General features: G+C 41.4%; 1 protein-coding gene across 1 annotated transcript; it reads left to right on the top strand.

The window, feature by feature from the left end:
• The first annotated feature begins 11,517 nt into the window (after nucleotides 1-11,517).
• On the top strand, nucleotides 11,518-26,542 carry TREM2 (triggering receptor expressed on myeloid cells 2). The gene is made up of 5 exons (XM_044005517.1): nucleotides 11,518-11,643; nucleotides 21,831-22,181; nucleotides 24,070-24,178; nucleotides 24,809-24,990; nucleotides 25,539-26,542. Exons 1-5 carry the CDS (start codon nucleotides 11,604-11,606, stop codon nucleotides 25,553-25,555), a joined length of 699 nt encoding a protein of 232 aa, XP_043861452.1. The 5' UTR covers nucleotides 11,518-11,603; the 3' UTR covers nucleotides 25,556-26,542.
• Nucleotides 26,543-27,635: the final 1,093 nt, after the last annotated feature.

Below are 27,635 nucleotides of genomic sequence, written 5' to 3'. Positions count from 1 at the left end.
CAGTTCATTCTATTCTATGTTATGGTTACTGTTTATTTACCCCTTTGGTGGACTGTGAGCTTCCTGGAGCCAAGGAACTCGACATATCATTCATCATTTTAACTTCCTTAGGGCTTGGTAACACAGGCCTTTTGTGTACATGTTCATAAATAGGGCAACTAGGTGGTACAGTAGATAGAGCACAGGCCTGGAATCAGGAATACTCATCTTCCTCTTGAGTTCGAATTTGATCTCAGAAACTTACTTACTAGCTGTGTGACCTTGGGCAAGTCACCTGTTTGTCTCAGTTTCCTCATCTATAAAATGAGCTGGAGAAGGAAATGGCAACCTTTTCCAGTATTTTTGCCAAGAAAACCCCAAATGGGGTCACAAAGAGTCAGACATAACTAAAACAACTGAACAACAACAAAATTTCATAAACATATCTAGAATCAATATACAGAGATCTCAAATCCAAAAGGTTTCCTCTATAATTCACCAAGTACGCCACATATATTTGCATGGATGTATAAAACATTGGATCTTTCTCCTTTCCCCCTCCCCACTTTCTTCAGGCCAGTCCTCACAATTCAAATAAATTGAACTCATTTAATTAAATTTAATTCTATAGATATTTACTAAGTGCCTTCCATGAGCATTGTGATTAGCACTGGGGCACATGAAAAGATATAATACAAACCTTATTTTCAGGGAACTTACAGTATAATGGGGGAAAGCCATGAACATGAATAATTTTCATACAAGTTCTTTATGAATAGGGATTGTTTCTTTGTGCTTATAACATCAGTGTCTGCCACATAGTAGATGTTTAATAAATATTTCTTGACTATATTTGTTTATATATTGTCTCCCCTATTAGATTGTAAGTTCCTTGAGACCAGGGACTGTCCTTTGCTTTTCATGTGTATCCCTGGTGCTTAGCATAGTGCTGGGCACATGGTAAGCTTTTAATAATTGCCTATTGATTGATTAGTTGATTGTCAATTGATACAGGGGAAAATGATAGGGCAAAAGATTGGTCCACTTATAATAAGTTGAGGAAATTAAAAAGAAGGAATCTCCAGGCAGCTAGGTGGCGCAGTGGATAGAGCACTGGCCCTGGAGTCAGGAGTACCCGGTTTCAAATCTGGCTTCAGACACTTTACACTTACTAGATGTGTGACCTTGGGCAAGTCACTTAACCCCAATTGCCTCACTTAAAAAAAAAAAGAAGAAAAAGAAGGAATCTCTCTTTCACCTGCTTTTGGTAAGGGGGAAAGTTGGAGAAGGGGGAGACAGAAAACTTCATGGAGGAAGTGTCACTTGACTTGGACCTTGAAGGAAGGGAGAGACTACACAACAGGTAGAAATGTGCCAGGGCCTGGGACTGGAGAGTGCTATTGTGGGCAGAGGGAAGAGAATGAGCAAAGGTCTGGAGACAGAAGAAGGCAGGATAAGAAAGGAGCAGAAAGTCCAGGCTGTTTGAAACATAAAATAAATGAAAAGGAGTAGTAGGCAATGAGGCTAAAAAGGTAGTTCAGAGTCAGATGGTGGAGAGTCTTACATGTCAGGTTTACATGTTATTCATTGACAATAGGGTTCCAGGAAGTAGAAGAATGGCAGAAACACCTGTAGATACTCTATTAATATTAATACTTTATTACTTTTAACAGGTTAAGATTAGTTAACTAATTAATTTTAATATTAAGTACTAATTAATAGATAACCTATTTGGGTTTTCTTGGCAGAGATACTGGAGCGGTTTGCCATTTCCTTCTCCAGCTCATTTTACAGATGAGGAAACTGAGGCAAACAGGGTTAAGTGACTTGCCCAGGATCACATAGCTATTAAATGTCTGATGCCAGATTTGAACCCAGATGAAGCGTCTTCCTGACTCCAGGCCCATCAGTCTATCCACTGTGCCACCTAGCTTCCATAGATAATCTGTTACTTTCCCTAGGTGGGTCCTCCTCACTTCTCCTGTACTTAACCATTTCAGGGAATGAAACACAGGAAAGTGAAGTTTCGAATGGATTGGAGGCAATAGTGAAAAGCAAGACAAAGGGTAGAAGGAAAGAAATAAGTATTTATTAAATATTTATCTGATAGACACTGTGTGAGCCTCTTTAAAAATATCTCATTTAATCCTTACAACAACTCCAAGAGACAGGTGCTATTATTGTTGTTGTTGTTGTTGTTACTATTATTATTATTATTATTTTGCAGGGCAACGAGGGTTAAGTGACTTACCCAGGGTCACATGACAGGTGCCATTATTAACTCCATTTAATAAGTGAGGAACTCGAGGCAGACAGATGTTCAGGATCACAAGGCCAATAAGTGTCTGAGACCAGATTTAAACTCAGGTCTTCCTGGCTGTAGCACTGATGCTCTATTTACTGCACCACCTACCATAGAAAACATCAATCACTAAACATTTATTAACCATCCATAAGTGTCAGGTACTAAATGTGACCTGGAACTGGAGAGTACTCTCCACCATCTGACTATAATGTGTCAGGGCTAAATGTGGCCCACTACCTGTGGTGTACAATCTTAAGAGGAGGGTGGAGAAAATTAGACCTAGGTAACCAGAGGAAGGGAAGGGGTAGAGCATCTTCCCTCAACTTCCCCATAACAGGTCAGGCTGCTAACAGTGTATGTTTTGGCAGGTGATGATTTCTGCCACATGAGTGGTGACTTTGAGAACAAGAGGCAGAAATCTAGGGTAAGTAAAGTTAACCATCTTTTTAACATGCCCACCTCCACGAGGCTTCCTCCCTTTTATTGTGTCCACCTTCTTCCCTTTCATCTTACCCACCCTAAAGCCCAGTACTGCAGGAAGGGTAGGAATTATCTCCACTTCTTAGGGTAGATCCTAAGGTCTTAGAATTTAAAGGTAGAAGGGATCAAAAAGATTTGCCTAATTCAACCGGTTCACTTTAGAAGGGAAGACTTTTTTTTAACTTTAGTTAAATATTTTAGTTTTTATTCCCAATTACACGTAAACATATTATTTCTTTTTTTTTTCATTTTGAGTTCCAAGTTCTCTACCTCCTTTCCTCCCCTCCCCCTTCCCTGAAGTGGTAAGCAAATTTATATAGGTTATAAATGTGCAATCATGAAAAACATATTTCCATATTAGTCATGTTGTCAAAGAAAACACAGACCAAAAAATAAACACACACGCAAACAAACGCAAAATAATAAAGTGAAAAATAATATGCCTTGATCTGCATTCAGACTCCGTCAATTCTTTCTCTGGGAGTGGATAGCATTTTTCATCATGAGCCCTTTGGAATTGTCTTGAATCAATATATTGCTGAGAATAACTGTCATTCACAATTGATCACCATATAATATTGCTGTTACTGTGTGCAATGTTCTCCTGGTTCTGCTCACATCACTTTGCATCAGTTCATGTAAATCTTTCCAGGTTTTTCTGAAATCATGCAGCTCATCATTTTTATAGCACAATATTACAATTATATACCACAATTTGTTTAGCCATTCCCTAATTAATGGATATTCCTCCAGTTTCCATTTTTTTGCCACCACAAAAGAACTGCTATAAATATTTTTTACATATAGGTCCTTCCCCCTCCCTTTTTTTAAATCTCTTTGAGATACTTAGTTAGCGGTATTGCTGGGTCAAAGGATAACCACAGTTTGATAGTCCTTTGGGCATAGTTCCAAATTGTTCACCAGAATAGCTGGATCAGTTCACAACTCCACCAATAGTGCATCAGTGTCCCAATGTTCTCCCATCCCCTGAAACATTTTTCATTTTCCTTTTCTGTCATATTGGCCAATCTGATAAGTGTGAAATGATATCCCAGAATTGTTTTAATTTGCATTTCTCCAATAGTCATTTAGAACACTTTTTCATATGATAATTGATAGCTTTGATTAGAAGGGAAGAATCTTGCTAGCAAGTATTTGAGGCCAGATTTGAACTCAAGAAGTTGAATTTCCTAACTTCAGATCCAGCACGGTTCCACCAACCTGCCCCCCATATAAATATTAGTGTTATTATTATTAATTACTATCCACAGCCAAAGAATTCATCACCTGGTAGACAATTTGCTGGTCAGGAGTTTCTGCAGACTTAAGTACTGGGTACTTGGGCAGGAGCCATGGTTTGTTTTCAGACCCATGCTCAAGGTCTTTTCTGAATTGGTAGAAGTGACCAGAGCTTGGTCTCCACTGGCATAGCCCAAGAGAGCCCAGGGTTAGTTATTTCCACACCACTAGGAGGCACCAGAGGAAGACTTTTGTGAATACTGAATCCAACGTAAAATTGGGACAATAGGTACTCGAGAGTTGTCCTTTATTACAACAGTGTCAGATCAGCAGCACCCGAGTCAGAAAATACTATAATATACAGGAATTGTGACAAGTCATCAATGAACAAGAATTTTGATTTTCAAAAATGCCTTAGACTCTTGAGGTCAGAATTGTGTAGAGGAAAGAGCACTATAATGGAAAGCAGGGGTCCTGAGTTCAAGTTCTTAGTTGCATGACCCCACTGGAATTATATTACCCCTTGAAGCCTGTTTCATCATCTTTAAAATTAGAATACATGTACTACCTATCTCATAGAATTGTTCTCAGGAAGAGCCTTGTAAACTTAAAGTGTTATTAAAATGTGAGTTATCAGTGTAAAGAAAGTTGATCCCCAGTGGAGTTCCATGATGCAAGCGATAAGCACTCCAATTATTTTAATGATCTCACAGGGCAGTATGGGAATCTCCCATGGAGAGTGTGAGTATGCCCATTGTTCCCTTGTTGAGAGAATAAGGAATGGTTTCTGATTGGGTGCTAGGGACTGAGCATCTCTCCAAGATGACTGGCTGAATAAGACTCTGAGGCAACCCCTCTTGTCTGATCTGAAAAAATTACCTGATCAAAACCTTTGAGGCTGCTTGGTACCTTGCCCTGGACAGAAGACCAGTAGGGGACTACTTTGCTGTGTAGTGATCTGTCTTCTGAATGGGAAAAGGATGTACACAGCAACTACAAAAATTCACTTTGGATTCCTTAATATTGTCTTTTTTTTTTTAACTGAGGCAATTGGGGTTAAGTGACTTGCCCAGGATCACACAGCTAGTAAGTGTAAAGTGTCTGAGGCCGGATTTGAACTCAGCTCCTCCTGACACCAGGGCCGGTGCTCTATCCACTGCGCCACCTAGCTGCCCCAATATTGTCTTGATATGAGTTCATTTGATTCTTACAGAAACCCTGGGAAATAGGTGGTGTTGTTATCCCCATTTTATGCAGATGAGGAAACTGAGAGATAGAAGTTAAGTGACTTGTTCAGAGTCACAGAGGTAGTAAATACCTGAGTCTGGATTTGAATTGAGGTCTTCCTGACTTCAGTTCTAGGGCTCTATGTACCGTACCACCTAGTTGCCCTTGGACTCCATGGTTTATGAGATTCCTTCTGAATCCAGAGCTGTAACCAGAAAATCAAATCATGTTTTCATTCAAGATACTAGGCATCTTTCAATATTCTGCTAATTACCAAGTACCATGAACTCTAAGGAAGCAGGACAGTGACTGGGAGTCCAGATACTCCCAGCATCTACCTACAGATGACTAACTCTCTCTATCTATCACTTCTAGATAGAGAGCTAGAATCAGCTTCGCCTCTAACTCGACTTGTGACCTTAGCAAGTGACTTCTCTTGACTTCAGTTTCCTCAATTCCTAAGTGAGAATGTTTCCGTAGATCAGTAGTTCTTAGTTGTTTTTTTTGGGGGGGGGGTGCCATATGGACTTCTTTGGAAACATGGGCAGCCAATTCTTCTCAGAATAATGTTTATTGCCTATATTTGTAATTTTAAAAATGCTCAATTTCAGTTAGTTTAGTGAAAATAAAGATGTAATTTTTATCCTATTGAGGGGGTCCATGGACATCTGTTTTAGGTGACCTCTAAGGGAACTTCTACCTCCCACATTCTATACATGAATACATAACATTCCTGGAGATGCTTCCTAGGCATATTTTCCTTTGTCATTGCAGCATTTCAAAGCCTCATAAGGTGAGCACCAAATTCGGCACTGGCAAAACCCCCATCCTCAATCTCTAATTTCTAGTTGATGTTCTTCTTCTATTAGAGTTTTACCATGGAGATGGACTATGAAGACAGTGCTGGAGACATCCAATATGCCTCATTGACCCATCTTGGCCCCAGAAAATTAATGCATACAAGCACACAGAAGGACTCCAGCTCTAAGATTATGCACACCCCTCTTGAGTCTGTTGAATATGCCACCATCAGAAAGACTGAATATCAGCATCCCAAATCAACTACCGTATATGAGTCAGTGGGCAAAGAGAGTTAGTCATCTGCAAGTGTTTCATAAATATATGTTGATTGTTAATATATAAATATGTTTTGCCTGTTTTCACATGCATAATTGATATCATATTGATTGCCTTCTCAATGGGTGGAGGAGGGACTAGAAGGAAGGAGAAAATCTATAACTCAATTTTTTAAAAAATGAGTGTTAAAAATAAGCAATTTATTTGTTTTAAAATAAAGTTATCCCAAATACTACAAAATACATGTTGATTTAATGATCAGAAATATATCAGGGGGTAGTTAGGTGGCACAGTGGGGCAGCTAGGTGGTACAGTGGATAAAGCACTGGCCCTGGACTCAGGAGGACCTGAGTTCCAATCTGACCTCAGACACTTGACACTTACTAGCTGTGTGACCCTGGGAAAGTCACTTATCCCCAATTGCCTCACCAAAAGAAAGAAAGCAACAAAGGAAGGAAGGAAGGAAGGAAGGAAGGAAGGAAGGAAGGAAGGAAGGAAGGAAGGAAGGAAGGAAGGAAGGAAGGAAGGAAGGAAGGAAGGAAGGAAGGAAGGAAGAAAAAGAAAGAAATATATCAGGGATACCCCTTGTTGTGAGTCCTGTAATAGACTCAGGGTCTGCTTTTCTGGGAGCAGGGAATTTGTAGGGGATGGAGGAAGACTGTGAAAAATTAACAGTTGGCAATTCAATCCTTGTCTTACATTTTCATTGGAGAGATGAAAACAAGAGACCATTTAAGAATAATTACAAAACAATATATTGGTGAGCTTATTTCTCCCAGTACATGTTTATGGTGTCTCCACCACCACAGCTGGGCCTTCACTGATGCACAGCAATTCTACTCAAACTACCCCCTCTTCCCTTGCTGTGGGGTTCTTGGTCAGCAGGTCTAGCCTTAACATTATGATTACACCTTCTGATTCTCTGGATCCACCTGATTCACAATAAATCTTCTGATTAAAATGTAATCATGAAATATTTAGCAAAATAAATAAAAACATAATAAAAACATAAATAATGTTAACATGTATTTTTTTTAAGTGAGGCAATTGGGGTTAAGCGACTTGCCCAGGGTCACACAGCTAGTAAGTGTTAAGTGTCTGAGGCCGGATTTGAACTCAGGTACTCCTGACTCAAGGGCAGGTGCTCTATCCACTGCGCCACCTAGCTGCCCCTAATGTATTTTTTAAGTCAGTATGTGTCCATGAGAATCCTTTATGTACAGTTTAATGGCCTCTGTTATCTATTTGAGTTTGACACCACTGCTCTATCCTATTCACCCCAGTGGTTCTTCTAAAGTTTATGTTCTTTCTTCTAACCTCTCATAGCATTTGCTTTCCCCACTTAAAAAAATGAGGCTATTTCTTGTGAGAACCCTCTTTTCCCCTGAGCCTCAGCTTTCTTGAAGGAAGCCAGGAGACTGCAGGGAGACCATTCTAAGAATAGGAAACAACCACTGGATGGACACAGTCACAGGATGGAGGTATAAACATAACAGGGAAAGCAAGAAACTGAGAATTGTTGGATCACTGAGTATGTAGATAGGATTTCAGTATAAAAATATTAGAAAGAGAGGAAAGGGCAAGGCTATAAAGGGCTTTAAATGGCAAAGGGAAGATTTTGTATATTACCCTGGAGGTAATAGGGAGTCACTGAAATTTATTGAACAGGGGAGTGAGATAGTCACTTTAGGAAAATCACTTTAGCATCTTAGTGGAGGTTGGATTGGAGTGAAGAGAGACTTGAGGCAGGGAGGCAAACCAGAAGACAATTACAATGGTCTGTTTATGAGGTAATGAGAACCCCAAGCAGGATGGTGGCTATGGAGAGAAGGGAACTTCTATAAGAGGTGCTGGGAAAGTAGAAATGACAAGACTTGGCAGCAGGTTGGATATGTATAGTGGGTTCGAAAAATGAGTCATGGGTGACAGAGGTTGGAAGTCTAGTTGACTGAGTGATGCCCTTAACAATAAAAAGAAAGTCATGGGGGCAGCTAGGTGGTGCAGTGGATAGAGCACTGGCCCTGGATTCAGGAGGACCTGAGTTCAAATCTGACCTCAGACACTTGACACTTACTAGCTGTGTGACCCTGGGGAAGTCACTTAACCCCAATTGCCCCACCCAAAAAAAAAAAAGAAAGAAAGTCAGAAGAAGGTAGGACTAGAGGGGGGACGAGATAATGAGTTCTGTTTTAAGACATGTTGAATTTAAGGCGCTTATGGAACATAGAGATATCTAACTAAATTTTGTAAAAATGAATGTTAAAAGTTGTCTTTACATATCATTGGAAAAAATAACATACTATTAAAAAAAACAAGAAGAACCAGAGAAGAACCTTAGACAGAGGAAAATGGCTGCTTATTTCAAAGAAGAGAAGAGGAGGAGTCAGAATAATTTGCCAAGTCCAGAGGACACTGAGCAGCTATTCTCTATTTCCAGAGAGAACAAATATAATGACTCAGGAGGAACTGAGACTAGACAAAAAGTATTGTTGCATACTAGACCAGACTTCTCCTAGAAGAGATCAACTCTCTTATCCTCTTAATACCTTTAACAGTGTAGTACCTGGGATCATCCACAGGTTTGGCTTCTCCAGGTTTTTTGTTCGTTGTTCAGTTGTTGTTCAGTCATGTCCAATTCTTCATGACCCCATTTGGGGTTTTCTTGGCAAATATACTGTAGTGGTTTGCCATGTCCTTCTCCAGCTTATTTTATAGATGAGGAAACTGAGGAGAACAGGGTGAAGTGATTTCTCAGACTTACACAGGCAGTAAGTATCTGAGGCCATATTTGAATTCAGGTCATCCTGACTTGAGACCCCACACTCTATCCACTGACCCACCTAGCTGTCCTCATAGCTCTTGGGTCCATCATCTCCTCAAATTCAGAGCTCTGGGTCAGACATTTTCATTGCATCTCTCCCCACCCGAATCCAAATGAAACCATTAATAAAACCAAGCAAAGGAGAGATTACTTAAGAAATTGTGTTTTTACCAGACTCATGATTTTAGCAATGTAGGGAACTCCTTCCACCAACAAAGACCTCTTTATTTACAATTTCTAGTCTTAAAGAGTTACTTGGGGCATTTAGAGGTCGAGTGATTTGCCCAGGATCACACAGCTAGTCAGAGATAGGAATTGAACCCAGGTTGTCCTATCTCTGAGGTGTGTTCTTTTTTTTTTTTTGGTGGGGCAATGAGGGTTAAGTGACTTGCCCAGGGTCACACAGCTAGTAAGTGTCAAGTGTCTGAGGTCAGATTTGAACTCAGGCCCTCCTGAATCCAGGGCTGGTGCTTTATCCACTGCACGACCTAGCTGCCCCCTGAGGTGTGTTCTTTATCAATTTACTGCCAAGACAGAAGATAAGTAAGAAGGAACACCCCCTAATATACTCAGGGGCAAGATTTCCCACTGATTCTCACACATAGGAGAGAGAATTCTCACATAGGAGAGAGAATTCCTACTTTCACCTTTCTTATTGTTGTGTCATGGGATTTTCTTGGCAAAGATACTAGAGGAGCAAAGACAAATGGAGTACCATTTCCTTTTCCAGCTCATTTTACAGATGGGGAAACTGAGTTATATGACTTGCCCAGGATCAGCAAGTGTCTGAGGCTGGCTTTGAACTCAGGATTCTATCCATTGCCCCACTTAGCTGCCCCCATTTCAGTCAAATGCTTCCACTGTTTTGGCTGATATCTACTTATGTCATCTGATGGGCTGCTTTTTCCACTTAATGTCAGCTGTTGATTTTCTGCTGAGTTGGGATTACCATATGCCAAGTCAGCTCTTTGGTGAATCTAGTTCATAACTTATGGGCTTTTCCCCCCTTTTATAGGTCTTTTGTGGCTATAGACAATTTCAAGACCTCATTTTCCCCATTTGTTCAATAAGAAGGTAGGACTAGATAGCTTCTGAGGTCCCTTCCAGATCTAAAGCTATATAAACCAGTCTACACAGAAAAATCCCTTAGATCAAATCTGTTTTAAGAATTACTCTGGGCAGCTGGGTGGAACAAGCCAGTTGGGCCTGAAATATGGAAGACCCTGAATTCAAATCCAGCCTCAAACTATTTACTACCTAAGTGATGCTAGACTAGTCTTTTAACCTCTGTCTGCCTCAGTATTTTCATTTATAAAATGGGGGTAATGATAACATCTCCTTAGGTTTGTTGTACAGATCAAATGAGATAATTATTTATCAAATGAGATATTTGTGAAGCACTTGGTACACAGTAGGCTATTAATAAATGCCTTTTTTTTCTTTCTTTCCTCAGTATGAAGTCTCACATTCTTACCTGATATTTGTGCTGGGTTAATGAATTCTGTGCTCTGGTTGAAGGATGTAGAGTGGAGCACTAAACTCCTCCCAAAATTTCCTTTAGAGAAGGCAGGATTTGGATTTTCATCTCACACTATTTTCCATTGGCATCTCTGCTTGGTTTCAGCTCCTCAGAAAGATGGAACAAGATGCGCCCCCCCCCCCAGCTTCCTTCTGTGTGTTGTCTTCCCCTATTAGATTGTAAACCCCTTATGGCCAAGGACTGTCCTTCTTTTTCTTAATTGTATCCCCAGGCACAGTGCCTGACACTTAGACAGTGCTTACTAAATGTTTATTGAATTCAATTCATTCATGACCCAGGATGCTAGACTTTGGCTAATTATGCTGGAGCATCATTCTGTAAGACTAGCAAGGACAAGATGGCGCTATTGACCTTTGTGCTATATTCCTGTAGCTACACCTAAATCACTGTTTTCCCCACAACCAAAGACAGACATATAGCTCTCTAGGATAGGTCTGGGAACATCCTTCCCGAAACAGAGAGAGTGATGGAATGCCTTCTGAAGCAGCCTGGAATTCTGGGATTTTCCAGTCAAAACTTATTTTATATGTGTGTATACACATACATACATATACACACATATATGTGTATGTAATACATATACACATATATGTATATACACACATACACACACATGTATCTACCCATCTTGTGGCTTTTCCTTTACTCTCTATGTCCCTTTCATCCATTTCTCTCTCTCTCTCCTTCCTTTCCCTTCCTCCCCTTTCCTAGGTCCCTTGATTCCTCCCTACTTATTTGACCCCCCCAATTCTCTGCATCACCAAGTCAGACTCCTATTCTGATTCTGTTGCCCAATCCCTGGGCAGCCCATTTCCTGTTCTCAGTGCCTGCCTCATCTCTTTCCTGCAGAGCAAAGGGAAAATTGTCCCTTTTTCAAGTTGCTCCTGCTTCTGGCTGGCTGGCTTTCTCCTTCCTTCCTTCCAGCACAAGGAGACATGTGGCTGCTAGGTGTCTTCATCCTGCTCTCTATCACAGGTAGGAGGAGTGCAAAGTTCCCCACCCCTTACCTTCTTCAATCCCTCCCTTTTCTCTGTTATTTCCTCTTTTCTCCCTCTCCTCCAATGGCAGTGAGAGAGGGTGAGAACCCAGGAGCTGGGGGAGGTGGGCTCAGCAAACTTATAAAGTAGGTGAGAATTTTGGTGTGCACAGAACCCCTGTTCTTCACACTTTCCCCTCTCTACAGCAGCCCTCCCCATCAACTTCCTGATACTCACCTTCTCACCTTCCTGGCAAAATATGCCTTCACCAGAAGTCGTACGTTGAATGTTAGGATGTTTAGATTCTAATCATGGCTATGACTCAAATTCATTCCTCTCTTTGGACCTCAGTTTCCTCTTCTGTAAAATGACAGTGGAAAGAGCACTGGATTCAAATCCTGTCTTTGAGATTGTGACCTTGGGCAAGTCACAGCCTTCCTGAATCTCAGTTCCCTCATCTGTAAAATGAGGTGGTTGGATTAGGTGGCGTCTGAGGTCCCTTTCAGCTTCAGGTCCCTGATTCTATGATTAGATGAGCTCTACAATTCCTTCTCAATATGAGAGTCCAGGATTCTAGGTCCTTTATTCACTCTGAAGTATAAATGCTTAATGTTGTACCCTCCCTGGTGGATCCTTTTCATTTTAACAGGGATGAAGTATTAATGATGGAGTTTACAGTTCCAGTCAGCACTAAGGGATCTTCTTGAGCATTTATGATGCCCCCAACCTCAACACCCAGACACACACACACACACACACACACACACATGAACACACACGTTTTGCTTTAATATAAGGTCAGTCTTAAGGGAGTGACAGAGGGAAGTGTATATAACAGATGGCAATAATAGGGCTGTCTGACATTATCTGGTCTTCTGAGCAGGCATTCCTGCCCTCAAGGCTTAGTAAGAAGAAAAATAATGGAGAAAAGAAAAAAATGTTCTTTGAGAAAGGATATTTTTAGCCCCTGAATCTTGTACTTACCACCAAGATGAAAATCAGCATTGACATCTCCTCTACCCATGAGGCACTGCCAGAACTTGAGTTAAGTGGGCCTTGCCTCAGAAAACTGACCATAACAGTGAAATCTCAAGTTCCTTTAGATCAGCCAGAATGATATAGATCATCTCTTTGGGTTGGGACTATGAGCTGGGTTATGGCTCTTTCTTTGTTGTTTGACTATTTTAAAATTGCATCTTATTATCATCACTATTTTTAATTAACAAAAATCCATTTTCCTCCTTCCCATCCCCCCCAATCCAGTACCACCATTGGGGATGGGATTTGAACCTTTGCAGCAAATATACATAGTAAAGCAAAACAAATTCCAGAATTTTTGGCCCTATCCAGAAGTATGTCTCATTCTGCATGCTAAGTTCACCACCTCTCCATCTAGAAGTAGGTAGCCTACTTCAACATGGGTCCTCTGGAATCATGGTTGGCCATTAATTTGATCTGAGTTCTTAGGGCTTTCAAAATTGTTTGTCTTGACAGTGTTGTTGTTATTGTATAAATTGTTCTCCTTGTTTGCTCTCATCATTTCACATAAGTTCATACAAATCTTTCCAGGACTCACTGAAAGCATCAGGGGCCTTTACATTACCACATTAGTTCATTACTTGTGACTAGCACCCTCCTGGGATGAGTCCCTTGCCTCTCTGGACAAGGTGGAGGGAAGGGGTGGAAGGGGAAGGCAGCCATCAAGAAGCAGGAACAGACACCTCACACCCATCAGATTGGCTAATATGACAAAAAAAGGAAAATAATAAATTTTGGAGAAGCTGTGGAAAAATTGGAACACTAATGCATTGTTGGTGGAGTTGTGAATTGATCCAACCATTCTGGACAGCAATTTGGAACTATGCCCAAAGGGCTATGGGACTGTTCATACCCTTTGACACAGTAATATACTACTAGGTCTGTATCCCAAAGAGATCACAGAAGAGGGAAAAGGACCCACATGTACAAAAATATTTATAGCCACTCTCTTTGTAGTGACAAAGAATTGGAAACTGAGGGAATGCCCATCAATTGGGGAACAGCTAAACAAGTTGTGGTATATGAATGTAATGGAATATTATTGTGCTGTAAGAAATGATGAGCAGGAGGATTTCAGAGAAACTTGGAAAGGCTTACACAAACTGATGCTGAACGAGATGAGCAGAACCAGGAGAACATTGTACACAGAAACAGCAGCATTGTGTGATGATCAGCTGTGATAGACTTGGCTCTTCTCAGCAGTGCAATGATCCAAAACAATTTCAAAGAACTCATGTGTTCTCCACATCCAGAAAAAAAAAAACACCATGGATTCTTAATGAAGATTGAATCATACCGTTTCTACTTTGGGGCTGGTTTTTTTTCCTTCTTCCTTGAGGTTTTTCCCTTACGCTCTGATTCCTCTTTCACAATATGACTAATACAAAGATATGTTTAATATGATTGCACATATGTAACCTATCTCAGGTTGCTTTCTGTCTTGGGGAGGAGGGAGAGAAGGGAGAGTGGGAGAAAATATTTGGAACTAAAAATCCAATGAAAACAAATGTTAAAAACTATCCTTACATGTAACTGGAAAATAATAAAATACTTAAAAAAAAAAAAAAGAAGCAGAAACAGGAGCAACTTGCACAAGAGACAATTTTCCCTTTGCTCTGCAGAAAGAAAAGGGTTCAGATTCTGCTGACAAAACCTGAGCTGTTGGGACATTGCATCAAACCTACTTTTAAGACATCTGTAATCTATAGGATGTGCAGGATAGAATCAGGGTACAGAGAGGATCATAGAGCATGGCAGCTAGAGTAGGGGAAGGGGGTCACAGAATGTCAGCACCAGAAGAAACCTTGAAGGTGATTGAGTCCAACCCCCTCATTTCACAGATTACTCCATCAACAAGCGTTTATTACATGCTTGCTTTGTGCTGGGCGAGTCCATACAAATATAAATAGAAAGACAGTGCATACAAATATAAGTAGAAAGATAGTCTCCACGCTCAAGGAACTTACATTCAAATGAGGAAAGACTTACACATTAGAAGGAAACACTGATGGGGCAACTAGGTGGCGCAGTGGGCTAAGCACCAGCCCTGGATTCAGGAGTACCTGAGTTCAAATCTGACCTCAGACACTTGACACTTACTAGCTGTGTGACTCTGGGCAAGTCACTTAGCCCCCATTGCCCCGCAAAAAAAAAAAAAAAAAAAAAAAGAAGGAAACACTGATGGAAAGGAGGACAGGTACTTGGTGTGATGGTGTGCAAGACAGAAAAAATCTGGAGGAAAGCCCGGAGAAAAAGGATGAGAAAATGCAAGTCCATTGAGGGGAATACCTTCTCTGGGCTATCTAGTTAGCTAATAACAAAGCCAAGACCAGAATCCAGGCTTCCTGATTATGCCAACTTCATGTTTTTCTCTCTCCAAAACAATCAGGACCCTATCAAAATGAAGGGCCAAGGAAGAAATTCAATTAAATTCAACAAAGGAGTCTGAGCATCTCCTACATGCAAAGCACTGGGACTTCAAATATGCAAATGTTATCTGTATCTCTATCTATACACAAAGTGACCATAGCATTGTATCTCTAGATCTAGAAAAGCCCTCAGAGGCCATCTAGCCTGACCCTTTCCTTTTATGGAAGATGAAACTGAGGCCCAGGGATCCCAGATGATTTGTAGGCCAGGCCACATAAGTTGGAGGCAGCAGAAGTAACATTTGAACCTAGGCCCTCTGACTCAAGAATCATGACTTGTTCCACTGTACTATGTCAAGGAGAATGATTCTTGCTTGTGGGTCCTCTGTCATTCCCACTAATGAGGAAATGAAGCATTAGTATGCTGGAGCCAGTAATTACTGGTTTGTGAGAGCTGATAGTTAAATTTTCAATGTGTGTTTTTATACCTTGGGACAGGTAGGTAACACAATGGATAGAGTGCCTAGCCTGAAGTAAGGAAAATGAATTCTCCTGAGTTCAAATCTGGTCTCAGATACTTCCTAGCTGTGTAACCCTGAGCTAGTCACATAATCCTATTTGCCTCAGTTTCCTCATCTGTCAAATGAGCTGGAGAAGAAAATGGCAAACCACTTCAGTATCTTTGCCAAGAAAACCCCAAATGATGTCACAAAGAGTCGGACATGACTAAACATCAGTTTATACATTAAAGTATTTATAATAAAATTTATACCTCAGATAGTGGTAAATGCTATAAACCAGGGTTTGGTTTGTTGTTTCATTCATTGTCTCTAGACTTAAGTGATGGAGAAAATATTAAGAATTCTGATTAAATGTAAAATTATGTTGTGCATATATGATATATGTAATATAGAAAATATATTTGCATATTATATTAAATATGATATATTATTACATTATATTAAATATATAATAAATAATAAAAACAGATATCTATTTGTTAAACATTTACCATCGCACTCCTAAATTAAAGTTTCTGAACTTAGTTATCCAACAACTGTCTCCCCATTTGCTCCCTCAGCCAAAGAGAGGGGCTCCCAAGTCAGGGATATATTTGTATATTTGTTGCCTAAAATAGCCCTGAAACAAGTCTGAGCTAAAAGGAGAACAATCTATGAAAAATGAGGAAGCAAAAAGAACAAGGCAGGAAAGAGTGGGATGCTGAAAAGTCACCAGTGAGACACTGGAAGGACAGCGGAGGACAGGCAGACTACTTGAAGCCTCTCAGACTGGGAAAGGATCTCAAAGGGCATCATCTCTTCCAACCTATACTGAACAAGCATCCCTTTCCCTTCATCCATGTGCAGCCAGACTCTGCTTGAAGACCTCCAGAAATAAGGAGTTCACTTTCCAGTTCAAACCTTATATCCCCCATTGTTGTTATTGTTCAGTTGTTTCAGTCATGTCTAACTCTTTATGATCCGATTTTGGGTTTTCTTGGCAAAGACACTGGAGTGGTTTGCCATTTCCTTCTCCACCTCATTTTACAGATGAGCTAACTGAGGAAAACAGGATTAAGTGACTTGCCCAGGGTCATACAGCTAGTAAGTGAGACCAGATTTGAACTAGGGTCTTCCTGACTTCTAGGCCCTGAGCTCAATCTACTTTGAGACCTAGATGTTCCAACTATATCTCCTACCCTCACCCCTATTCAGGCCTCCATATTTTGAGTCATTCCAAGGTGTCCCTCTGCCTGCAGGTCTTAAAGTTTATACCCTGATGAGTTCACATTAGTTCACATTAGATGGGGAAAGCATTTTGCCAGTCCAAGTCCCTCAGTGAGCAAAACTGGCACAAATAGAGCAAACTAGATAATCAATAATAATTGACAATAACCTTGAGCATGTTGCTAAATTAATCTTCCCATAGACCTCCCTATGCCCTCCCTCAATGCCCTCCAGTCTCTTTTTTCTCTTCCCAGTATGCCCCTAGGCCCCTCCCCAAGTATCTGCCAGCTTTCCTCCTTTTTCCCCAGTGCATCTCACCTCTCTATCCTGTTTCTGGGTCCTTCCAGTTCCTGCTGTGCTCAGTTGGGTTCCCAGAATCTCACCCAGTCATTTTTCACTCTTGTGTATTTCTATTTGTATTGATGCCTTTTTTTAAATCATAAAAGCATTTTATTATTTTCCAGTTATATGTAAAGATAGTTTTCAACATTCGTTTTCATAAAATTTTTAGTTGCAAATTTTTCTCCCTCTTTTCCTTCCCCCCTCCCCAAGACAGAAAGCAATCTAAGTTATATATGTACAATCACATTAAACATATTTCTGCATTAGTCATGCTTTGAAAGAAGAATCAGAATGAGAAAAACCTCAAAAAAGAAAGAAAAACAGAAAAAGTAGAAACAGCATGGTTCAATCTGTATTCAGAATCCACAGTTCTTTTTTCTGGATGAGGAATTGCTTTGAATCATTGTATTGCTGAGAAGAGCTAAGTCCATCACAGTTGATATTGATGTCTTTAAAAAGGAAAAAAGTTATTCCTTTTAAATTGCCTTTATTTAAAAAAAAATGAGGGGGAGGGGCAGAGCCAAGATGGCAGAGGAAAGACATTAAATGCACAGGGCTCCTGATACAATCACCCCAAAAATAGCAATAAAATAACCTTCGGGGCAGAAAAACACACAAAAATACTGGCTGAGAGTTTTCTCCAGCTATAGATAGATTCCAGGGGGCCGTGCTTAGCCATGAATAAAGCTTAACCCCGCAGTCAGGCCAACACACCAGACACCCGCCAGAGGAATTTGCCCCAGTGCCTCTGAATTGGCTGCAGCACCAGCATCTTCTGGAACCGAGCGCGCGGTCGGGCTGAACAGCTGGCCTGGGGGGTAAGTGCAGGGGTACCAGTGGACTGGGAGGAAGGATTCCACTGTCCCACCCCAGTGGGCAACCAGGAAGAAATCCTGAATGGTGGAAGACCCAGGTGGAGGAGGGGATCAGGGGAGCAGTCTCATTGGAAGCTGAGAACCACACCACAGAAAGCTTTGCTGGTTGGTTTCTTAGTAAATAGGCCTGAGATTATCTCTGGATCTGAGAACAGGCCAGGTGAGATTGAAACCTGCCCCTCCCCCCCCAACCCCAAACACCTGGGACCCTCTGAAGCTGAGAACAGGAGCTGAGCCAAGAAGCAGCACCACCCCCCAGTGAAGAGTTTAAAATCAAATGAAAGCAAGGCCAGGCAGGCTGAGAAGAAGCCCAACCATCACCTGGGCCACACTGTAGCTTGAACAGTGTGTCCTGGAAGCAGAGCCACACTTTAAGAAGGAGTTAAAAGCCAAGAAATAGTAAGCCAGGATGAGTAGGCAGAGAAAGCAGAAGACCATCGAAAACTTCTTTGGGGATAAGGTAGACCACAATACAACCTAAGAAAAAGAAGATAATAACAGGGTCAAACCTCCAACATCCAAAGCTTCCAAGAAAAATATGAACTGGTCTCAGGCCATGGAAGCTCTCAAAAGGGACTTTGAAGAGAAAGTAGGAGAAATAGAAAGAAGATGTAGAGAAAAGGAGGAAAGAATGGAAAGGGAAATGAGAGCGATGCAGGAGAGTCATGAGAAAAAAAGTCAACAGTTTGAAAAGTCAAATGGAAAAGGCGATCAAAAAACTGTCTGATGAAAATAACTGCCTAAGAATTAGGATTGAACAAATGGAAGCTAGTGGCCTTATGAGAAACCAAGACACAGTAAAGCAAATCCAACTGAATGAAAAAATAGAGGGCAATGTCAAATATCTCTTTGCAAAAACAGCTGACCTAGAAAATAAATCTAGAAGAGATAATTTGAAAATCATTGGACTACCTGAAAACCATGACCAAAACAAAAGCTTAGACATCATCCTCCAAGAGATCGTGAGAGAAAATTGCCCTGATATTCTGGAAGCAGAAGCTAAAAGAGAAATTGAAAGAATCCTCTGATCACCTCCTGAAAGAGATCCCCAAAAGAAAACCTCCAGGAATATTATAGCCAAATTCCAGAACTCCCAGGTGAAGGAGAAAATACTGCAAGAAGCTAGAAAAGAGGAATTCAAATACTGTGGAGCTCCAATAAGGATAAAGCAAGATCTAGCAGCTTCTATATTAAAGGACCGAAGGGCATGGAATATGATATTTCAGAGGGCGAAGGAACTGGGACTTCGGTCAAAACTCACATACCCAGCAAAACTGAGTATAATCTTTCAGAGGCAAAAATGGGATTTCAATGAGAAGGAGGTCTTTCAAGCATTTGTGATGAAAAGACCTGAACTGAATAGAAAATTTGACTTTCAAATACAAGACCCTGGAGAACCATAAAAAGGTAAATGGGAAAAAGACTTCATGAGGGATATTAAAAGATCAAACTGTTAACATTCCTATATGGGAAGATAATACTTTGAAATCATAAGAACTATCTCAGTAAGCAATTCACAGAAGACAGGGCTGAACTGAATATGAAGGGATTATATCTGTAAAGCATTTGTTTTGTTCTTTGTAGGGCAGACAGGGTGGAGTATCTTATGTCTAGGGCTGGATTTGGGTTTGGGGCCTCCTGGGTCCAGGGCTGGTGCTTTGTCCACTGTGCCACCTAACTAATCCATGATGACATCATTAAAATAGGATTGAGGTGTAGGAGGAATAAACTGGGGGAGGGAGAAGGGGGGAGATGGTCTGGGGAGAAGTAGTTCCCATGAAGTGAACAAGAAAAAAGATTATGGAGGAGAGTAGAAGAGGGGGAAGGAGTTGGGGAGTGAGTGAACCTTAATATCATTAGAATTGGCTCAAAGAAGGATTAACATACATACTCAAGTAGGTATAGTAATATATTTTTGCCCTGAGGAGGAGGGAGGGAGAAAAGGGGAGAGGGGAGAAGGGAAGGAGGAAAGGGCAGATTCGGAGAGAGAGCAGTAAAAAGCAAAACACTTTCAAGGAAGATGAAGATGTTCTACATTACTTCACCAGTATGACATATTGAATTGCTTGATCTCATAGGGTGGGTTGAGGAGGGAGGGAGGAAGGACAATTTAGAACAAAGAATTAGCTCAGGGACCCTGATCTCATTGGAGTGGGCTCATGGAGGGGATAGCTTTCATACCCAATTGGGAGGAGCAATCTATTTAATTTAATAGGAGGGGAAGAAGATAAGGAAGGAAGGGTGAAAAAAGGGAGTGCAGAGTGAGGGAGAGGATAGTCAGAAGTAAAACAATTCTGAGGAAGAATAGGTAAAAAGAAGAGAGAGTAAATGTCATGGGAAGGGAGTGGGATGGAGGGAAATAGTTATGATGATTGATTATAATGGCAAAACGTATGGTACCTACTTTGCTGGGCTTTTATGAAGAAAATTGTCTGTCAAGCTTAAGGTACTATATACAGGTTAGGATGAACAGGATTCTATCAGAAAAACCTGGAAAGACCTACATGAACTGAAGCAGAGTGAAATGTACTATATACAAAATAACAGCAATAGTGGGGGATGATCAGCTGGGAAGCATGTGGTTACTTTCAGCAAGGCAATGATCCAATATAACTCTGAAGGACTTATGAAGATTGTAGCCCATCTGCAGAGAAAGAACTGATAGTATCTGAAAACAGATGGAAACCCATTTAAAAATTTTTTTTCTTTTCCTCTTTGACAATTCCTTAATCTGAAGTTTTGGGTTTTTTTTTTACTGTTTTCTCTCACAACTAGCTAATATGGGAATTTTTCCATGACTACTCATGTATAACTTATTTTGAATTGCTTGAGTTCTTGTGGGTGGGTGGGGGTGTGAATGGAGGGGGGAAGGGAAGTTGGAACACAAAGTTTTTAAAAAATTGATGTTACATATATTTTGGAAAATAAATTTCTATTTAAAAAAATGAGGGGGGCAGCTAGGTGGCACAGTGGATAAAGCACCAGCCCTGGATTCAGGAGGACATGAGTTCAAATCCAGCCTCAAACACTTGACACTTACTAGCTGTGTGACCCTGGGCAAGTCACTTAACCCTCATTGCCCTGCAAAATTAAAAAAAAAAATGAGACAGAAAAGTAATTATGCAAAAAGCAATAAACTTGGGAATCATGATAGTGTAAACCACATTCTTTGTCCATAATCTACTATCTTGCTACTGAGTGGCTTGAGAGTAGACCTCTTTCTTTGTAAACTTGGGGCTTAGTGCAATACCTAGCACTTAATAAATGCTTATTGACTGACTGCTTAATCAAAAATTCTCCAGATCTAGGATTTTTCAGTACAATTAATGGGTTCTACAACCTTTTAGAGTTATTTTCATTTCCACTATTGACACAGTTGTGCAAATTTTTCTCAGGTTACTACTGATTTCACTGTTGTTTAGTTGACTCTCCATGACCCCATTTGGAGTTTTCTTGGCAAGGATACTGGAATAGCTTGTCATTTCCTTCTCCAGCTCATTTTACAGAAGAGAAAACTGAGGCAAACAGGGTGAAGTGACTTGCCCATGGTCACACAGCTAATAAGTGTCTGAGGCCAGATTTGAACTCAGAAAAATGAGTTTTCCTGACTCCATGCCCAGCACTATATGTACTATATGTGCCACCTAGCTGACCTGATTTCACTCTATATTAATTCATACAAGCCTTCCTATGTATTTCTAGTATTTTACTACCACAAAAATTGCTACTGTGAATCCTTTGGTGTATATGAGACCTTTCTGTCTTTGATCTCTTTGGGGCTCAGGCCCTGTAGCAGTCCTGCCTCCTCATTCATCCTGTGTTTCTCTCCCACAGAGCTCTCCCACACCCATAACACCACAGTACTGCAGGCTGTGGAGGGTCAGACCCTGTCTATCTCCTGCCCTTACAACCCTACAAAGTACTGGGGACAGCTAAAGTCCTGGTGCCGGCAGCATAACTGGGAGGGGCACTGCCAGCACGTGGTCAGTGCTCACCGCTCCTGGCTGCTAGCCTTCTTAAAGAAGTGGAATGGGAGCACGGCTATCAGGGATGATGCTCTGGCTGGCAGGCTGACCATCACCCTCAAAGACCTCCGGACCCACGACGCCGGACTCTATCAGTGCCAGAGCCACCAGAATGGGGTGGCAGACACTCTGCGGAAGGTCATGGTGGAGGTGCTGGAGGGTGAGTAGCCTCATCACTGGACCCTATTTAAGAATCACAGAACAAGGGGTCCCTAGGTGGTGCAGTGGAGAGAGCACCGGCGCTGGAGTCAGAAGGACCTGAGTTTAAATCTCACCTCAGACACTTACTAGCTGTGTGACCTTGGGAGAGTCACTTAACAGTCTATTGCCCCCCCCCCAAAAAAAAAAGAATCACAGAGGAAAAGAACTGAAAGGAGCCTTAGAGATCAGATCACCCAGTCCAATTCTACCATTCTATGCATTCAGAGACTGGTCCCAGACAAGTTTAGTGAATTAATATCAATGGCAGAGGCAAGGCTTGAATGGAGTTCTGATTCCAAGTCCAGGGCTCTTTCCAATGTACTATTCTACTGGGTTTCTGCTCCTGCTAATGTCCCCATCTCTCTGATGTTGGCAGCCTGGAGCTGTATCCCCAATACCCCTTATTCTCCCCCCCCCACCCCCCATTAGCACACTTACTCAATTCCAAGCCAAAATTTTTCTCCAGGTAAAAACTGGTTCAAAAAAATATCCAGGGTGGCCTAGAGTGGGAAAAGTACAAGAGGTGATATCACACAGGAAATACCCACTTTGAAGGGCCATGAGAAAGAGTGGAAAGGGTAGTAAATCATTGCTAATCAGCCCCAGTCCTGCAGGATAATGGGGGCAATGATGGAGGCAAGGACATTTTGGAGTCATCCTGAATCTGCTCTGGAGGGCTGGTTGTTAAATTTTCAATGAGAGCATTTTTAAAAGCCAGGTGGGGCTATCAGATTTGGCAACTGAGAGATCTTGGTGAGAGCAGTTTTAACTTAACGAGGTTGGAAGCCAGATAGCAAAGAAGAAGTGGAGGAACTACATGTAGATGGTTGTGAATGTCAGTAAGATATACTCTTTGAACAGAGTAGTATAAAGAAAAATTGCTGGATTTGGGATCCTGGGTACAAATCTTACCTCTGCTACTTAGTGCCTGTGTCACCTTGAGCAAGTCATTTCCCCAATCTGGGCCTATGATGTCTAACATCCACTCCCACTCTAAACCTATATGATTTTGAGTTTGTGTATTCAGAACCAGGGGTGAGCAGCATAGAATCTGCCATCTTTTTCCTTCGGTGACCCATGACCTATGACTTCAAGGTGTTGGGTCAAGTGTGAGAAGAGAATGGCACAGCACTGGCTATAGAGCAGAGAGAGAAGCTAACTGGTCCATGAGGGGATTGGACCTGAGATATTGGTCCCAGGATCTCCCATTATATCTCATTCAAACTCCTCAGCTGAGGGGCAGCTAGGTGGCGCAGTGGATAGAGCACCTAGCCCTGGAGTCAGGAGGACCTGAGTTCAAATCTGACCTCAGACACTTAACTTTTATGAGCTGTGTGACCCTGGACAAGTCACTTAACCCTAATTGCCTCACTTTAAAAAAAAATGTTCTCAAACTCCTCAGCTGAATTGGTGGGTTTTCTTCAGATACTTCACTCATCCTCACGCAAATCCCCTTCATCACATTTCATGTGATTTCCTTAACCAGAAGCAAAGCTTACTCCAGAACCATTATATTTCTTGAAATCCCTCTCCATTCAACAAATACACTGAAAAGGCAGATGACAATGAAGGAATCACAGTCCTCCTATCCCCTTCTCTGAGCCCTGAGGAAAGAAACATAAATGCTGGGTGGTGGGGGTTAACTAGAGCAGGGGTTGAGGGGGTAAGGGGAGTGGTATGCAATGGATGGTTAGAAAAGGAGAGAAGAGAAGCCATGGAAAAGAAAAACAATGCTTAGAGCACTATGGGGTGAGCCATGGATCTTAAGGACCTCTAGCTCACTGCCTGCATCAAAGAGGTGGAGAGAAAGAGGAACTGGAGGAACAAAATGAAACTATCTTCCATAGATCCCCTTGACCCTCAAAGCTCAGGAGAATCCTGGATCCCGGAAGAGCCCCAGATCTTAGAGGAGCCCCGGAGTTCTGAGGACCCTGAAGTCCAACCCAGCATCTCCAGGTACTACTCCCTAATTCTAACCCACTTTCCAGGAAATTCTGGACTGCTGTTAAACACCAAAAACTGAGCTAGTTGATGCTGTTTCTCCTTTAACCTTTGACCCCCTAGTAACTCCATTTGGGGACAAGGAAGAGACATTTTGAATTGAGAATTTCCTAGGATTTCTCTTGGTTGTAGTTTCCTGGAAGGGGGACAAGCAAACTCTATCTACTCTGTGCCCTCAATGCCAACATACCCTCCCTGATATCCTCCACTTTGTCTTGAAGCAAATTTTGAATTTTCATTTAATTTTATTCTCTGAAAGTGCTGCCCTGGGCAAAGAGGGCATTGGGTTTCCCCCCACGAGAAATTGTTAAGAAAAGACCAAATTGGGGGCAGCTAGGTGGCACAGTGGATAGAGTACCAGCCCTGGAGTCAGGAGTACCTAAGTTCAAATCTGGCCTCAGACACTTAACACTTACTAGCTGTGTGACCTTAGGCAAGTCACTTAACCCCAATTGCCTCAAAAAAAAGAAAAATGACTACTTGCTGGGTATATTGTGGAAGGGGTTCTTGTTCAGGTAGGGTTTGGACCACATGGCCCTGGGTTCCTTTCCACCTCTACAATTCTGTGCTACTATCTTCCCAAAGGAGCCTCTCAGAAACCAAGCACCCACTCCCCTCCACTGTCTTCTCCTTCCTGATCGCTGGACTCTTGGGCAGCAAACTCCTGGCTGTGGGATTCCTCTGGGCCATAGCCTGGCACAAGAGGAACCAGAAGATGGAACCAGAGAGTAGGCACAGCCACGGGTACCAGCTCCAACCCCTGCCAGGTGAGTGTGGACGGGGTTGATGGGGAAGGTGTGGGGAGATGATTTGGAGATGGAAAGAGAGGATATAGTATGATATAGTGGGAAAAACACTCGTCAAAAGACCCAGTTTCCAATCATGACTTGCCTACTTAATTTGCCCAAGGCCACACAGGTATTATCTCCTTTCTCTGGGCCTCGGTTTTCTCAGGGCTTGGACTGGCTACTAATAATAATAACTAACAATTATATAGTACATTGAGGTTTGCAAAGCACTATACATATATATCATCTCGTGTGATCCTCACAGTGACCCTGGGAAGTAGGTGCTGTCAATTATCCCCATTTTATAGAGGGGGAAATTGAGACAGAGCTTAAGTGACTTGCCCAGGGTCATGGATCTTCTAAGTGTCTGAGGCAGGATTCAAACTTGGGTCTTCCTGAGTCAAAGTCCAGCATTCTAACCACCGTGTCACCTATCTACCTCTGCAAGGCTGTGTCCAGCTGTGACTTTCCATAAGGTGAGGGGGAAAGCTACAATTGTAGATGTTAAATTGTTCTGTATTTTGCAGGGCAAGGCGAAGTCTGAAAGGAAATTCCACTCCTAAGGACAAGAGGAGGGAGAAGAGGAGCAATCTTACATGCCAGCTAATTTTCCACACTTTCCTCCACCCACCACATCTTTCATACCAATCTCTGAGCCTCCTGAGGCACCACACACTAGTCAAGCTACTAATATGCCCATTCACTGATTCCCATGGGCCAACATATGTGTTCTTCCTTAATGGAACGGGCATAGACCTGCTGCCTGCCTGCCTTGTGGAGGGTAGCAGCGGATCTCTCTTTCCTGAGTCCCCTCTCACTGCTCCCAGAAGCAGCTAAGGGAGGTGAGCAGGAACTTGTAAATGGAATCAAGCAGAATTCTGTATAATATGACATTAAAAGAATTTGTTGATAAAAAAAAATCAGTCTTTGTTATGTTTAAAGTTAGGGCAGTCTGGATAAGAGTCCAGGAGAAGAGGGAAGATTTTGAGAGGGAATGGAAGAAGTATCTGGCCCCTTGAGTTACCAGGGGTCATTCAGTGGTACCACCATTCTCTAGGAAGCTAGGAACCTTGGAGTCATTTCTGACTCTCCCCACTACAGATCCCCTTTATTTAATTAGTTATGCTGTAATATATGTATTAGCCAAAATATAAGAAATGTATGTCAACATGGATTATCTAAATGTTATAGATTGCCACTTGTGGGTGGCATGGGATAGATAGATATCTCTGGAATTTGGCACACCCTATTCCAAGGGAGACTGCAACTTCTACCTTGAGGGTAACAGGAGAAGGGTAATGGCTAGATGCTTTTTTTTCTCACCTATATGTATGAGGAGTGTAGAGCTAGAAGTATATCTGCCCCCTCAAATATTGATCATCTAAGTATACAAATGTAGTTCAGAAGAAAAGCCATCTGGTCATTATTTTTTCCATTTTTCCATTTTCCATTTAAAATATTCTTTTAGGGGCAGCTAGGTGGCGCAGTGGATAAAGCACCAGCCCTGGATTCAGGAGGACCTGAGTTCAAATCCGACCTCAGACACTTGACACTTACTAGCTGTGTGACCCTAGGCAAGTCACTTAACCCTCATTGCCCCGCAAAAAAAAAAAAATTAATTAATTAATTAAATATTATTTTAAAATTCTGAAACACCCCCCCAAAAAAGTATTTCCATATGTTCAGCAATACAAAAAGAATTGAATATAAAACCATGAATTTCCATTTCATACCAGCTGTATTTTTTAACTAGATAATAAAATCTAAACATTACTTTCAAAACTGCCCCGCTTATCTGTGCTTTCTTCTGAAATCTTTCTGTTCTCTTCTGTGTGTTTTTAAAAGTCTTTCTACAACCTCCCCACCACCACCCTTTGGGGGGGGGGGAAGCCGCGGGATATTGTTAGCCTCCTTCCTTCAATTCCCCCAATTAAAAAACTGAAGAAAAAAAACCCTTGTAACAAATAAGCATAATTGAGAAAAATAAAAATATATAAATAAAAACGTATCTAATAATTGAGAAAAATAAATTCATATGGTAGCTGTGTTCAAAAGTACACCATCTCTAGAGAGACAGGTGGATAACATGCTTCATTATAGATCCTCCAGAAACATAATTGCTTATTGAATCAATCAGAGTCTTTCAAAGTTGTTTTTCTTTACAATGTTGCCATTCTTGTATAAACTGTTCTTCTGGTTTTGTTTACTTCATTTTGTATAGTTTCTTACTACCCAGGATTCTCTGCAAACATCTTTTATTTTTTTAATGTCTTTTGTTGAAATAATATTCATTACAGTTATATACCTCAACTTTTTCAGATATTTAATAATTTAATTGATCGGGACTCTTAGGTTCTAGTTCTTTTCATCTCCCCGTCCCCACCCTCTACCCCCCCCACCCCCACCCCATTAAAAATCTCCTCTTCAGGATGAGGAAATTTGTTCTGCTTGCAACTACTCCCTCTTTCATATTATCTCCCTCCATTCCTGCTTGTTTCTATGTTGAGTTTGATGTATTTTTACACTAAACTGTCCATGCAACCCTTTGCCCATTTCAGATAAGAGGGAGGCTTATTTTATCATCATTCCCACCACCTCTTCCTCCATATATCTTACACACTGCA

Source organism: Dromiciops gliroides, chromosome 4, assembly GCF_019393635.1.
Source record: "Dromiciops gliroides isolate mDroGli1 chromosome 4, mDroGli1.pri, whole genome shotgun sequence".
In the NCBI taxonomy this organism is placed as follows: domain Eukaryota; kingdom Metazoa; phylum Chordata; class Mammalia; order Microbiotheria; family Microbiotheriidae; genus Dromiciops; species Dromiciops gliroides.
Note: the sequence above shows the minus strand (reverse complement) of the source record. Positions and strands in the feature narration are given on the sequence as shown.

What these genes read in the sequence shown, in the direction of transcription:
- TREM2 (XM_044005517.1), top strand. Translation starts at nt 11,604, where the DNA reads ATGTGGCTGCTAGGTGTCTTCATCCTGCTCTCTATCACAG. An exon ending in CATCCTGCTCTCTATCACAG is followed by an intron (nt 11,644 to 21,830) that starts GTAGGAGGAGTG and finishes TCTCTCCCACAG; the next exon opens with AGCTCTCCCACACCCATAAC. An exon ending in GTCCAACCCAGCATCTCCAG is followed by an intron (nt 24,179 to 24,808) that starts GTACTACTCCCT and finishes ATCTTCCCAAAG; the next exon opens with GAGCCTCTCAGAAACCAAGC.